Here is a 12960-nt window from a genome sequence, read left to right as displayed (position 1 = left end):
TCTCGTATACGATATACTTGATCCATTTTCCAAAATCACCTTCTATTTTGTGTAATTTTATACGATACACGGTATTGTGATCGGTATATGCTTATGTATAGATATTACGAAATGTAGCCGAATAATAGGAGCTATTTCCAACATTCCTCGAATCGCAGTTCCCCATCCCTTCTTAACGTTTCTGATACTCGGCTGCCTGCCTGTTCTCAGCTGACACGAAAATAAGTCATCCACGTTATTTTCTATCTTATTACAGTGTTTTGGTACCTTGTTCGACACCGTGTTTGGGACAAAATTTCATTGCCATACGAGAAGCACAATATACAAGTGCTGCTTAACCCACCAATAGTCAAGCAATAATGTAATACATATGTCCTGTATGTTTAAATGTAGGAACATACGTAGCAATATACGTATTACATGTCTTACATTTATGTAGCATACGGTAGAGGACAAAGATAAGTGGACAGATAGTACAAACAATTATCAGTGAAATTTTGTTAAGTACGACTTGTTCACACCAAAATGTAAATATTAATTTCAATTGTTTACTAAATAATTTATGTAATTAGAGGATACGTAATAAATAAAATTTACGTATATAACACTAGTATTAATTCCATTAAATCTCAGTCTTTTCTCTGCTTTCATTAATTGTTCACTTATTTTTGTTTCCGACTGTATTTGCTGTATTAGATGTATAAGTATTTCGACGCTTGGTGTGACGAAAAATTGCACATAAAATATAATACCTTGTGTCTTTGAGAAATATCCATCTTGAAACTTTCCGTACGCTTGCTCCTTGTTCACAATACAATTCACGTTACATGCCATAAACTTGAACTGAAATATTTTAATCCGAAGCACAAACTACTACATCTCACGTCGAAGCAACAACTCCAAGCCGCAGATACACGGTTTAAACTTATTGCATATTAAACCTGACAAATGAAATCAATTTGATGATATAAATATGTATCACAAACAGTCCTACGTATTTTCTTACATATAAATATGCAAGGCATTATGAAAAAAGTACAAAATGAAAAAACACTTTTATCATCTCTTGATAGAAATTTCTATCTACCTTTCGTTTCTTTTCTTGCAAACAAAATGTGGTTATAAATTATAGAGAATCTATATATTCAGTATGACAGTAACGCCGTCAATTTGTTACAACAAAGTCAACTTTTTCCCTGCTTATAAATACTTATACAGTGACTCGGAAACGTACTTGAACATTTCTCCTAAAAAATTTGTTCGTAAAGTATCATGTGTGTTATGTGAAACTTTTTGAACACCGTTATTGATTTATACCGATAAAGCATGGAAGCAATCTAAACATGTATATAGAAGTTACAAGTTATTTACTGCATATAATATATACCGTGTACATTAAATATGCATTATCTATGCATTATAAAGACTCTGCTTAAGTGGAACGAAAGAAAAAAAAATTCGCGTTTGCATGATCATTCACAGACTGATAATCGCAATATCAAGAAGCGAACTGAATTTACTAACACGAATTAGTCGAGAAACGATTAGGAATGGAATGTTGCGTCGCAAAAGGTAGGATTGTCCCTTAATGAGTTAACACGCGTACAAACGATCGTTTCGGACGACAGAAACAAGTGCACATCGCCTCTAATGAGGCCAAATTTCAAATCTGATATCATCGTCTGCGTTACTATTTTCGTACGTGTGGCAGAACCTTTCTTTATTGCCGTGCGCGTTCGCAGCGAAACGTAGAAACCCGCCTGATCGGAAAAGAGGAACGAAGAGAAATGAGCAGAAAGACGAAAAATCAAAATACTAGAGGAAAGGTGGCTTTCGGAAAGAAACCTAAAAACTGCTTGCCCGAAACACCATGTACTGCTGGTAGTACTATTTATATACGAGGTTAATACACTCTGACCTAGATTCACGGCGAAAAGCACCTGTCTCGATAGTCCTGATTCAATCGTGCACGTGGTTTCGTGCGAAGTCTAGATCAGTATGTAACGAGAGCGATTATTTTGACGAAATGCTACGGAACCACAATAAACAGCTATTAACCATGCACGATAAGAAGGTAGGAACGCTTTGGATTTTCACGCAATGCTTTTGTTACAAGGCAATACCTCGTGTAGAGATGAAACAACGTCTATACATCGTGTGCAGTTTACGTAAGAGTTTTATACATACAGTATCGGTCAAAAGTATCCAGGCGCTTAGCTTATTTTTGACTGTGTAGGATTGTATTTCGATTATAAAACTGAAAATGAGACAGAGAAATGATCTTTGTATTTGCCTGTTTTTCACTGCGTGACAGAGTGTACTTCAGTTACAAAAGCATAAATGAAAAGATCTTTGCGCGTGTTTCTTTTTGGCTATGTGAACATTTATTTCACTTACGAAGTTATATACACATATATGACAAAGTCTTTGCACTTCCTTATTTTCCATTGTATAAAAATCTATTTCAATTGTAAAATTATAGATAAAAACATGCGAAATTTCTTTATTCATTAAAATGACCAATAGATCTGTGAGATCTATGAAATAAAATATGTCAAAAATGATTATTATCGTCTTACTTGACACATAGTTATTTTGAAATAATTATGCCTTGGTTTACTAGATTCTTTTTTATTAATTTTTTCATGTAAATAAAGTAATTTTTTATTTTATCTTTTGATTTGAATTAATGTTTCCTGAAATAATATTACTTGTCGTCAAATTGTTAATTCATATCATTAATTTGTACTCTGGTAATATACAAATAATGTTATTATAAATCAACCAAAACACCTTATCAACGATAAAGGAATCTTACGAAGGTCAGTGTATCTACTACATTTACCTATGTATATATGTTGTTCAAACAAGGACAAACAACTCCAAACAACTGTGCGTTTGGTAACAGTCTCGCTCGCGCGAGTTTATTCAACTTCCAGTATTATCAAAAATATTTTTATTTCCAATCGAATCTTTCATTATTAACAAATTTAATGTGAAAGCATTATACAGATGCTTTTATAAACTGAAGCAATCAGTTGCGACAAGAATTCATCTATTCTAATATCGAGATAAGCTATTTATATAAACTCATCTTCAACTATTTTTACTGCATTTGAGAAGAGCAGTTTTGTTACAAAAAACTATTTCTAGTGTCTTTTCGCTAAAAGGAACGAGGCTAATTGTGAGTAATGTTCGATGAACTCATTTCTTGAAAGGTATGCGATTAAATAATATATTATCTAACAATCTATTTAGCTGTAGCATCTGCATTTTTTTAATTATGTCTTCTCATTAAGAGCTACGTTTTATTAATCATCTCTCAGATACGTTATACGGTATTCATTTAACTGCAATATCATTTATCCAGAACATAGTTGAAAAAGAGATATATCTTTCTGATATATTTTAGAAAATACATATTTTTGTGTATCCTAAAGCCTTATTACCATTATTTGAGCTTTTTAGTTGTTTCAACTCAATTTACTTGGATAAGAAAATGATTTTCAAATGAAATAAATCTTTATTTCGTTCTATACTTTAATAAATATTTTTCAAATAATTCTTTATTCCATTGTGTCAACTTCATCGGATGCACAAACTCTGTCATATACATAAGCCGATACGCATTGTTCAAATGTAACTGGACTGAGAATAATTCTGAAAACAAATAACGCTACGTCGTAAAATGATCTGGATTTACTATTTATAACTCGAACATTATGCAAAATACGGTATTTAATGTTCTACGTTACATATTTATTCTTTTGTTTGAACGCGTTAATCACACAAAAATGATTTATTCGAACTTTATATAGAATATTTATTTTTAAAATGACAATAATATAATAGATTGAATGAATTGATTGCTTACTTTAATTTATTTTCTTTTTTATTTTTATCATAAATAGACTATGTTCGAGATTGGTTGGCACTTTCTTGTGCTGATTATAAAAAATTCCAATAAAATTTCTTTGAAATAAAATTAAAGAAACGAAAAAACACGGACATTTAATTCTACAATAAAACTTCAGAAGTTTGCGTATCTAAGATAAAATAGTAGTATTAAAAAAAATCATATTGGATCTATGATAAGAAATGGCATTATATGTACGTTCTATGAAGCTGGTTCAGTCACGAAATAGTACGATCACATCGCATTTAACCTTGAATTATATTTCTAAAACAATAATATCCTACATAGTGGAAACATATTTTTCGTAGAAAATAGTGAAAATGATACTGTTCCAAAGTAAACAAAACAGACACTTTCAATTAAATACTCTAGCATACAAATTATTTTTATAGCAATTAATTATCTTACAAATGAGAAAAAATTTACAATTACAAATCAATAAGAATTTTACCCTAGATTCATTGAATCATTACGTATTTAATTGTCATAATTGTTCTGTTCTATTGAATATTGTAACGCGTAGGTTACATCGATTGCAATCGTCGCATAAACAAAAATGTTTATGTAACGCAAATAAGAATTTTACTCGAAATTCATTAAAAATCTATTAATTGTTATAGGCACATCCTATTGTTTCATTGAACGCTAAATATATTAATTACCTTGGCAGCGTTCGTCATATGAACGGAAATTATTGTAACAGAAATATAGATCTCGTTCGTGACTAATTTACAATCCTACCAGAAATCACCTACTCGAATTTTCTCTCCTGTACACCTTAAGTCCATTGGTAGATGCGAAGTAAACATACGCAAAGTAAACACGTCTGTATAACTCTCTGTCGAGAAATAAATGACTCCACTATACTCCTGTAAGCAAAGGAACAAGTAGCGAAGAAGGAAAGCAAGACAAGAGTGAAAAAGAGGAAAAGAAAGCAAATTGGTTCCTACTTCTACGATGATCCAACATCGTCACAAACACGCTTAACGCTAGAAGCTAGGAAATTTCCAACTGTCTCGCGAGATCTCGTCACGATCATTAGCAATTATTTTAACTATACACCTATGATTTTTTTTAATGTTTTCTTTTCATACTTTAGATGAATATGATCGTGAAATATCGTTTCGGATGAATTATATTCGATGCTTTCTTTCTTCTTTTTGATTAATTGTTTATAATTGCGTCAACTGTCATAATATTTGCAAGTCAGTTCAAATCATAAGTTCAGTTTCGTAATCTTCTGGAAACGATTAGTTCATTTTAAGAATTTTAACAGTCGAAATGTCTGATTAAATCTATGGAAATTATCTTTTTCAGAAAAGAGTTTGTTATACTCTTAATATTATATATATATGTTGTATTCTTAACAATATATACGAATAATATTAAAATATGATGTAGCAGCAGAAAATTTGTCACATTTTTTTAACGTATCGCATCACGGGATCATGTTATTTTCAAATAGAAAATTAATGCGTTAGGCGTACGTATTATAGAGGTATAAGTAATGAATTGTTCAAAATTCTATATACATTAAAGCCATACATCACTCGGAACAGTCTGATTCTACCTAATGAAATTCTTTTCTACGTTCTATCGTTTCAGGATTATAGCTTAGCCAGTTGCGTGTATCCTGAGTAGTAAACCAATATCAAATTACAAAGAAGTAATAATTTTAAATAATTACGAATTTGAAATCTAGCTTAGTTTTATCACATTGTACGCGAATTAGACTTTATATACATTCGCACTCTAAGTTTTTAAAAATATACAATGACTCACGAAAGTACTCGAACATTTAGCATAGAACATTTTTATGAATGTATTATGTGCGCTATACGGAACTTGTTGACCTTTCAGTTAGCACTATAATGAGACGCAACTATTGCGATTATAATAGTAAAATTTGGAAGCAATCCAAAAATCTATATAGAAGTTACACGACATTTATTGCAAACATATACCTTGTGAAAAATTAGCATACAATGTGAATAATTTTAAACATACAATTAATGCTAAAGACGGTCTCATTATATATTCTGACCTATTAATATAGTGAACAATCGACTGTTTGAATGTTTGACTCTTGGTGATGTTTGCGAAGTGTATGTTTCCAATAAATATATTGCAGCTTGTACATATACATTCTCAGATCCATCACAAATTTTAACAATATAATCATAACAATCATGTTTTGTTAGAGTACTAACGCGATCTCAAAATATTTTCTACGGTATATGTGTAAAAAGCATAAAAAATTTGTAGTAATTACAGAAGTAATTACTAAACCGCGGATGTTTGTGCATTTATGGGAAATTTAAAGGTGCAAGAATCTACAAAACGCGCCAGATATGTAAAAATGTATAACATACTCAAAGTACAATACTTGATACATGATTTAATGGATGAAACAAATTCTTGCTTAGGTTCTGTTTCTTTAATTGTATTTATAAAAATATAAATTTGCGTAAACATCCGCAGTCTAATGATAAATCGTTGGTAACCCAATGTTAACAATCTAGAATTAAGATCAACCTAACGCTGATGATTTTGTTTCTTTAAAATCCACATTATTCAGACATACTAATGATTACATTGCTTTAAAGTTGAGATGCATACAAAATGTTCAGTTGGTTTTGAAGTATCAAAATAATGAGATAGAAAAAAAGAAAGAAAGTTCCAAAATTCTAAAGCACATAGAATATGTATCTATTGTGGAAAAATCTTAGACTATCTACCAAATAAAAATATTTTATTTTTATAAATATAAATAATATGAAAAGACTTGACACTTTTTAATTCAAATCTGTTGTAACTTCTTGAAAAGTATATAATTCAAGAATTGTTAGTATTTTGCTCAAAAGTATTAATTTAATTTAAAATACTAATTAATATCTTCTGATCTTTTTTTATTATCTCAATAACAAGATCTCATTCGAAGATTTTACCAGTTCTTAATAAGTCACATAATTTTCGAACAGGGCAATGAAAAAAACACAATTATGTTCTTTACAGAAGGAATACAAAGAAAGCGCATGATTATTACTCACATTTTCCAATCTTTGCAGGAAGGCACTTTTAAAATTCGGTACATTGTTAACATGACATGTTACTGTTATTTGACTCTGCGGCTAAACATCTATTTCGCACCCTTTAAAAGTATCGTTTGCCGTAATATTAAAATAATGGAGATACTGAAATAAAATATCAAAATATTGTTTGCGTTAACAGTTTATACCTCTGCCTTTTCGAAAACCTCATCAACCGTATCTTTGAACCTAACAGATTCTTTCCATTCTTAATTATCTTCTACTAAAATATTTTTCTTTGGTCGTGGCGACAATTAAAATCAAAAATCTCAACAAGAATTTATAATGTTTTGTCCTGTGACCCTCGTATGTAACATTCTCAAGTTGGTTTCAGATTTTGCCGACATAATCGCAATAGTCGTATCTCAGTATAGTGTCAATGAAACATACCAAAAAGTTCTCTATAACACAGGTAAGATGATCGTAAAAAATTTCTGCGACAAGTGTTTACATACTTTTATGGATCACTGTATGAACAGCAGCGTATAATAGGATCTTTTGAAAAACTAAACGCACGGGTAAACAACATGCTGTTACAATTCCATGGCAATTGTTTGTTGGCTATACTCTAAAAGCTTTTTCGGAGTACACTCCAGTATCTACTTTACGCAGATCGATCCATGTGGGCGGAAACAACTGCGCGAAACGAAATACTCCGATCTCTGAACGATCGTCTGAACGTCTTTAAATCTCCTAGACTAGGACGTTCTGTTCTAATGCAAATTAAGTATCGATATACGTAGAACATCTAATTTAATACGGTTACAGCGTCACAGGTTATGTAGCGATTTTCAGGATAACTTCTCTTCTGTTCGAAGCGTACGAAGCGTTTCAAAATTTTGCTCTTCGCAGTTGTTTATTATCGCAACGAAACTATGTATTCCGCATCGTCGTAGAACGTTAAAAAAAATTGGCAGAAGATTGGATTTCCGTCTGGAATCGAACGAATCGATTCCTTATCCATGTGATGCTCTACAAAGAACAACTTTAAATGTCACGTCACGGCATTTATTCGTGGCATAATTCCAGACCCAGTCTCCCTCTTACATCCCTGGTTTACTTCGAGAGCTCGTTATGCTCAATGTTCCTCTTATCGATTAAATTATTATTTCTCGCCGTTATTTGGCTCCTATACACATACGTATCCGTAGCATACTGCAGAAATATTCTATGTCCTGTTTTAACGTTTACGAGAGAACCAGTTTTGAAAACCCAATGCTACTTTATAATTAAATAGATACTTTTTGCATTGTACTTATGTTAATCAATGCTGTTATAAAATTAGTTGCAAATTGATACAGATGGATCATGGTTCTTGAAAATATCCCTATATACATTAAATATATTAAAGAAAAATATTATTTTTAATAAATCTATGAAACAGATATAAATGTGATTTTTATACAACACAAAGAAACAATCAAGAATTATTTGTTACATGTAAAAACTCAAGTTTCAAAAATGGAGATAAAGTACTCGTGCAGCAAGCCATCGATGTAACGTCGACGTGCACGTTCATTTCTTCTTTCATTTTCCCCCTCTTATTTCTGTTGTAAATAACCCTGATTTTCCTTCGAAAAATATTTATGTAAGACGTTGATCACAGCCAGCAACCGAATACATAATTCGGGGCCGTATTATTTAAATACATGTCCGCGTATTGTTTGGATGCACGACCTGGATCTTGGCTACGCGTCAATATGATGTTGTATGGCTAGCAAAAATATTCGCGAAGTGTCGTAAGATACGCCAATTTCGAATTCTTTGCTTTTAATAACGTCGCCAGCGATTCAAATTCATAGCGCAATAAAAAAAAAGACACACAAAGGCAATCTTATGCACGAAATGTAGTCGCGAGTAATTTCAAAAAATCTTGATAAAGTATCGTGTGTTCAGGTTATCGCGGATAACAGTAGTGAAGATGAATGGTAAGCGTTACCGGACAGTAGTAAAGAACGACTATTTACAACCTACACCTATCGATACATTGCAAGCACATTGAAAATGTCGCACAGTTTCTTTATTCCATTATATAGGTCAAAGAAAAGTAATTACTTGCTACGTACCGTGTTGTCAACTGTCATAATTGTAGTATTCGTATCAATGTGAAAATCAAAAATTATATAAATCTGGTATAAAATATAACCAAATTGTGTGCCGGATATAATATGCAAAATTGTTGCAAAAATATGACTACAACTATCTGATTATGCAGTAGTCATGCTTGTTTTATATCATCTTTTTTTTTTGATCATTGAAATGGAATTGTTTGCAGCATATGATATAAAGGATGTATATTACAGTCAATACTTCTTTTGTTTTCTATACGTTCTGCGACAAGATATTTCTTACTGGTTTCTGTCTTCTGTTTCTTTTCTGGTTTTTGTAATAATGGCTTGCTTCCATGCTATTACATATAATATTTTTTCCATCCAGACTTTGATTCTACGTTATTCTGCTAGCGAGTTCTATGTGACAATTTTTCAACTGAATGTAATGACACAAAAATCTGTTTCGAAATCACTGTCAAATTGCACGGATAGTAACGATATACGTTGTGTATCTGTGATGATATGATACGACACAATCGAGATCAATGGAGCAATAATAAAACAGTGTGGAAGCAAATGATTTTCGTGAGATTCAAGGACGAGCAGCTGAGAAATTCAAGTTATCTGGGTCTGTATTTCGGGGACAGTATTTGACGTGTACCGGTACGATTCTATAACGAAGTAGCTCCTATACGGAAATAGACGTGGAGTGGTAGTAGAAACGAAACCAGAAGTACACTAATTTTTGCGACTCACCTCTGTTTTAAACACGGGCACCATTCGTCCGGAAAGACACATTGCGCACCGTGGTATAGTAACACATCTTGCCGTGAGTAGCACGACTAATAATGCACCGTGACGAGTAGTGACGAACAGTGACGAGCAGTGACGACGGTATCGTACTGCCACTTGTTCCACACTAAGCGCTGCAATCGATGTTCGCGCGTCTATCGATTAGGAAATGGTTAACGTGACATAGCCGCGCTCAGATACAATGAAAAAAAAAAGAAATTTTGCGTTTCTATCCGTTTCATATTCATAAAAAAACGATTCTAGAATGAAAACTTTATTGTAGGATCTTTCTATCAAATAATAAAAATATCGAAAGAAAATTGGCAAAATAACTTTCATAGAAATGGAGATTAAGCAAAACGAAACTTAACGTTCATAACTACTAACAGCGTTGGATCGTATATCCGGTAATGATGACGATACGAATTCTACTAATATTATAACTGCTACTACTACCGACGGAGATATTGTTTGGACTACAGCCAGACGCGCGCCTGCGTCGACGAATATCGTACGCTACCCTGTCTATCGCGCGTGTCATGAAAATTTGACCTCCACCTATGACGCTCGCTTTTCTCTTTTCACAACGATAGCTCGATATCAATTTTGAACCTGTATAATGTTTGTGCATGCGCAGATATATGCGCTCGCAAGATATTTATCAAGCTGAGAACAAATACGCGGTACATTTGAATCGATAAATAACAAATGTTGTTAATAAGGTTGATCGATTTATTGAATTAGATAGCTGATTAAAATAACGTGAAGGTATAATAATATTAATAGAAGTTCTGTGATAAAGAAACAGTAGACAGAGCAATTTCAAAATTAAATATATCTAATAATAAAAGGTAACCAGACTCATCTACGTTCTAGGTCTACATCTATATCATAACATTTATTCTAACGTTGATTGACATATGTATGATACAAAATGATAATAAAAATGTTGAATTATTACTGTATACAATATATTTCTTTTGTTCCTATTTTATAACAACAATAATAGTAAATATTTCAGATAATAGCTAAACAAAGTCAAAGAAAGAAAGTATATATAAAATTAGGTTATTCTCTCCAGGAAACATGTACATCATCTGTTCTATATCGTTGTACACAAGTTGTTTTCATCCATGGAGTATGCCCTTGGCTTTTGTATTGAAGTAATCCAGCCACAGCGATCATTACACCATTATCTATACAAAAGCGTTCATCTGTGGCATGAAGTACTGCATTTCTTTCCTCACACATCACTTTCATCATCTCTTGTAACCTTTCATTACATCCTACACCACCAACAATCAATACTTCTAATGATTTTACATGGGCCATTGCTCTCTCTATAATATTATTAAATATATAATTTCTGTTCCATTTTATACAATTTTGTACTTGAATCGCAAGCAATAACAATACCAGTAATTTCAATAAGCATAGCAAATACTGTTTCTTGTAAAGAAAAACATAAATCTTCTGGAGTAAATTCTTTCGAGTCAAGCCAACTGGGAAGATGTTCTTCAATGTAACTTAAAATTCCTGAGAAAGACACATCCATCCCTTTTACTACATAAGGTAATGGAGCTAATTTTGTCCCTCTATGTATATAATATTATATTATGTGTAATAAATGAAATTAATGAAATTAATATACATAAACAAATAAACCATACTTTAATAAAACAACTTACTTCTTTGCTAACTGTTCTATATTATAACCAGGACTAGGATCATTTGAGAGCTTTAATAATCTTGCAAAACGATCTAAACAGTTTCCAACAGCAATATCTATTGTTTCACCAAAAATACGATATCTCTGTCGAGAGTATGCAATAATCTGTGTATTTCCACCAGAAACATATAAAACAGTTGGATTTATACTTCCTGTGATCAATCGCCCCATTTCTATATGACCAATACAATGATTTACTGCAACCATTGGTTTATCATATATCTGAGCAACAGTTCTAGCTACTAATGCACCAACTGTTAACGGTGCACCCATTCCTGGTCCTTTTGTATAACATACTACATCCACATCTTTTAATGTTATTTTAGCTTCATCCAATGCCTTTTGCAGAACATTGAGGATATGTTCTCTATGATGTTGTGCAGTTTCACGAGGTAGGAATCCTTTTCAAAACAAACTTTAAAACGTTTTATATATAACATTTTAAATAATAACAAATAATAAATGTCACTCATTTTTGTATGTTGTTGAATTATGTACAATGCATTATGTAAGTATTTAAACACACTTAGAAACTTTCTATGCTTATATTATACAAAACATTTTGGAATTTTATTAACACTAACATTATCATACTTGGTATTTAAGACGGATCTAAAAATGTATATAAAAGTTACAAGATATTTATTAGAAGCATACCGTTTATAAAAATGGTCAAGGTATTTGAGTAATCAATTATTTTATATATTAGTGAGTGACAACATCTTTAGCTTCAATTGTATGTTTAAGACTACTATTTGTGTTATATATTACGTCTTAAGTGTATGTTTGTAATAAATATCTTGTAACTTCTATGTACATTTAGATTTCTAATTTTGCTACTATAATCGCGATAGTCGTGTATCACTGCAGTGTTAACAAAATTTAAAAAAATTTCGTATAATACACATAACATATTCATAAAAACTTTTTGTGATAAATGTTGAAATACTTTCGTGAGCCATTGTATATCATCAAAAGTAATCACATAAAAGGTTAAGTTTACCTTCGCCCGGTGGTGTAATATACGTATGCCGTACATTTGATAAAACATCTTGATCTCGAATAATTCCGATGCCTAACTTATTTGCACTACCTTCAAATCCAATTGCAATTGTCATTTTTATATTTATACATTTAATTCGAAAAGACACTATACAAATTTACGGCGTATAAAGCCATTGGCACATGGGTAAATTAATTATCCAATAGAAAACATAGACAACATGCGCAGTAGAATCATATTCATTTGACTTTTCTCGACATTTATTTATTTATATTTGTTGCATGTTGAAAGTAATAAAATATATTCTGATAATAAATAGAAAATATATAATATTTGTTCGATACAAACTGCCAAAAGAATGAATACACATAAATGTAAAA

General features: G+C 31.6%; 2 protein-coding genes across 9 annotated transcripts in view; both read right to left on the bottom strand.

Annotated features, from left to right (window-relative positions):
* The window catches only part of Shab (Shaker cognate b), a 69657-nt gene extending 59275 nt beyond the window's left edge, over positions 1-10382 (bottom strand). Inside the window, exons 1-2 of one of the 8 annotated variants that reach the window (XM_033338393.2) lie at positions 10236-10335; positions 9813-10003 (exon numbers count right to left, since the gene is read on the bottom strand). The gene's annotated coding sequence lies outside the window, so the exon portion shown is untranslated. Of the gene's footprint in view, positions 1-752; positions 942-9812 lie in introns of all 8 variants that reach the window. The other 7 variants (XM_076618566.1, XR_013058367.1, XR_013058368.1 and 4 more) reach the window with 7 other exon arrangements.
* A 415-nt stretch (positions 10383-10797) lies between these two features.
* On the bottom strand, positions 10798-12858 carry Tcs3 (Probable tRNA N6-adenosine threonylcarbamoyltransferase Tcs3). Its single transcript, XM_033338409.2, has 4 exons — positions 12581-12858; positions 11537-11978; positions 11265-11443; positions 10798-11188 (listed from the first exon to the last, which is right to left on the bottom strand). The coding sequence occupies exons 1-4, from the start codon at positions 12693-12695 to the stop codon at positions 10917-10919; spliced, it is 1008 nt and encodes a 335-aa protein (XP_033194300.1). The 5' UTR covers positions 12696-12858; the 3' UTR covers positions 10798-10916.
* Between the last annotated feature and the right edge of the window lie 102 nt (positions 12859-12960).

This window comes from Bombus vancouverensis, chromosome 5, assembly GCF_051014615.1.
Source record: "Bombus vancouverensis nearcticus chromosome 5, iyBomVanc1_principal, whole genome shotgun sequence".
Lineage (NCBI taxonomy): Eukaryota > Metazoa > Arthropoda > Insecta > Hymenoptera > Apidae > Bombus > Bombus vancouverensis.
The sequence above is the reverse complement of the archived record's forward strand: the minus strand, read 5'-3'. Positions and strand labels throughout refer to the sequence as shown.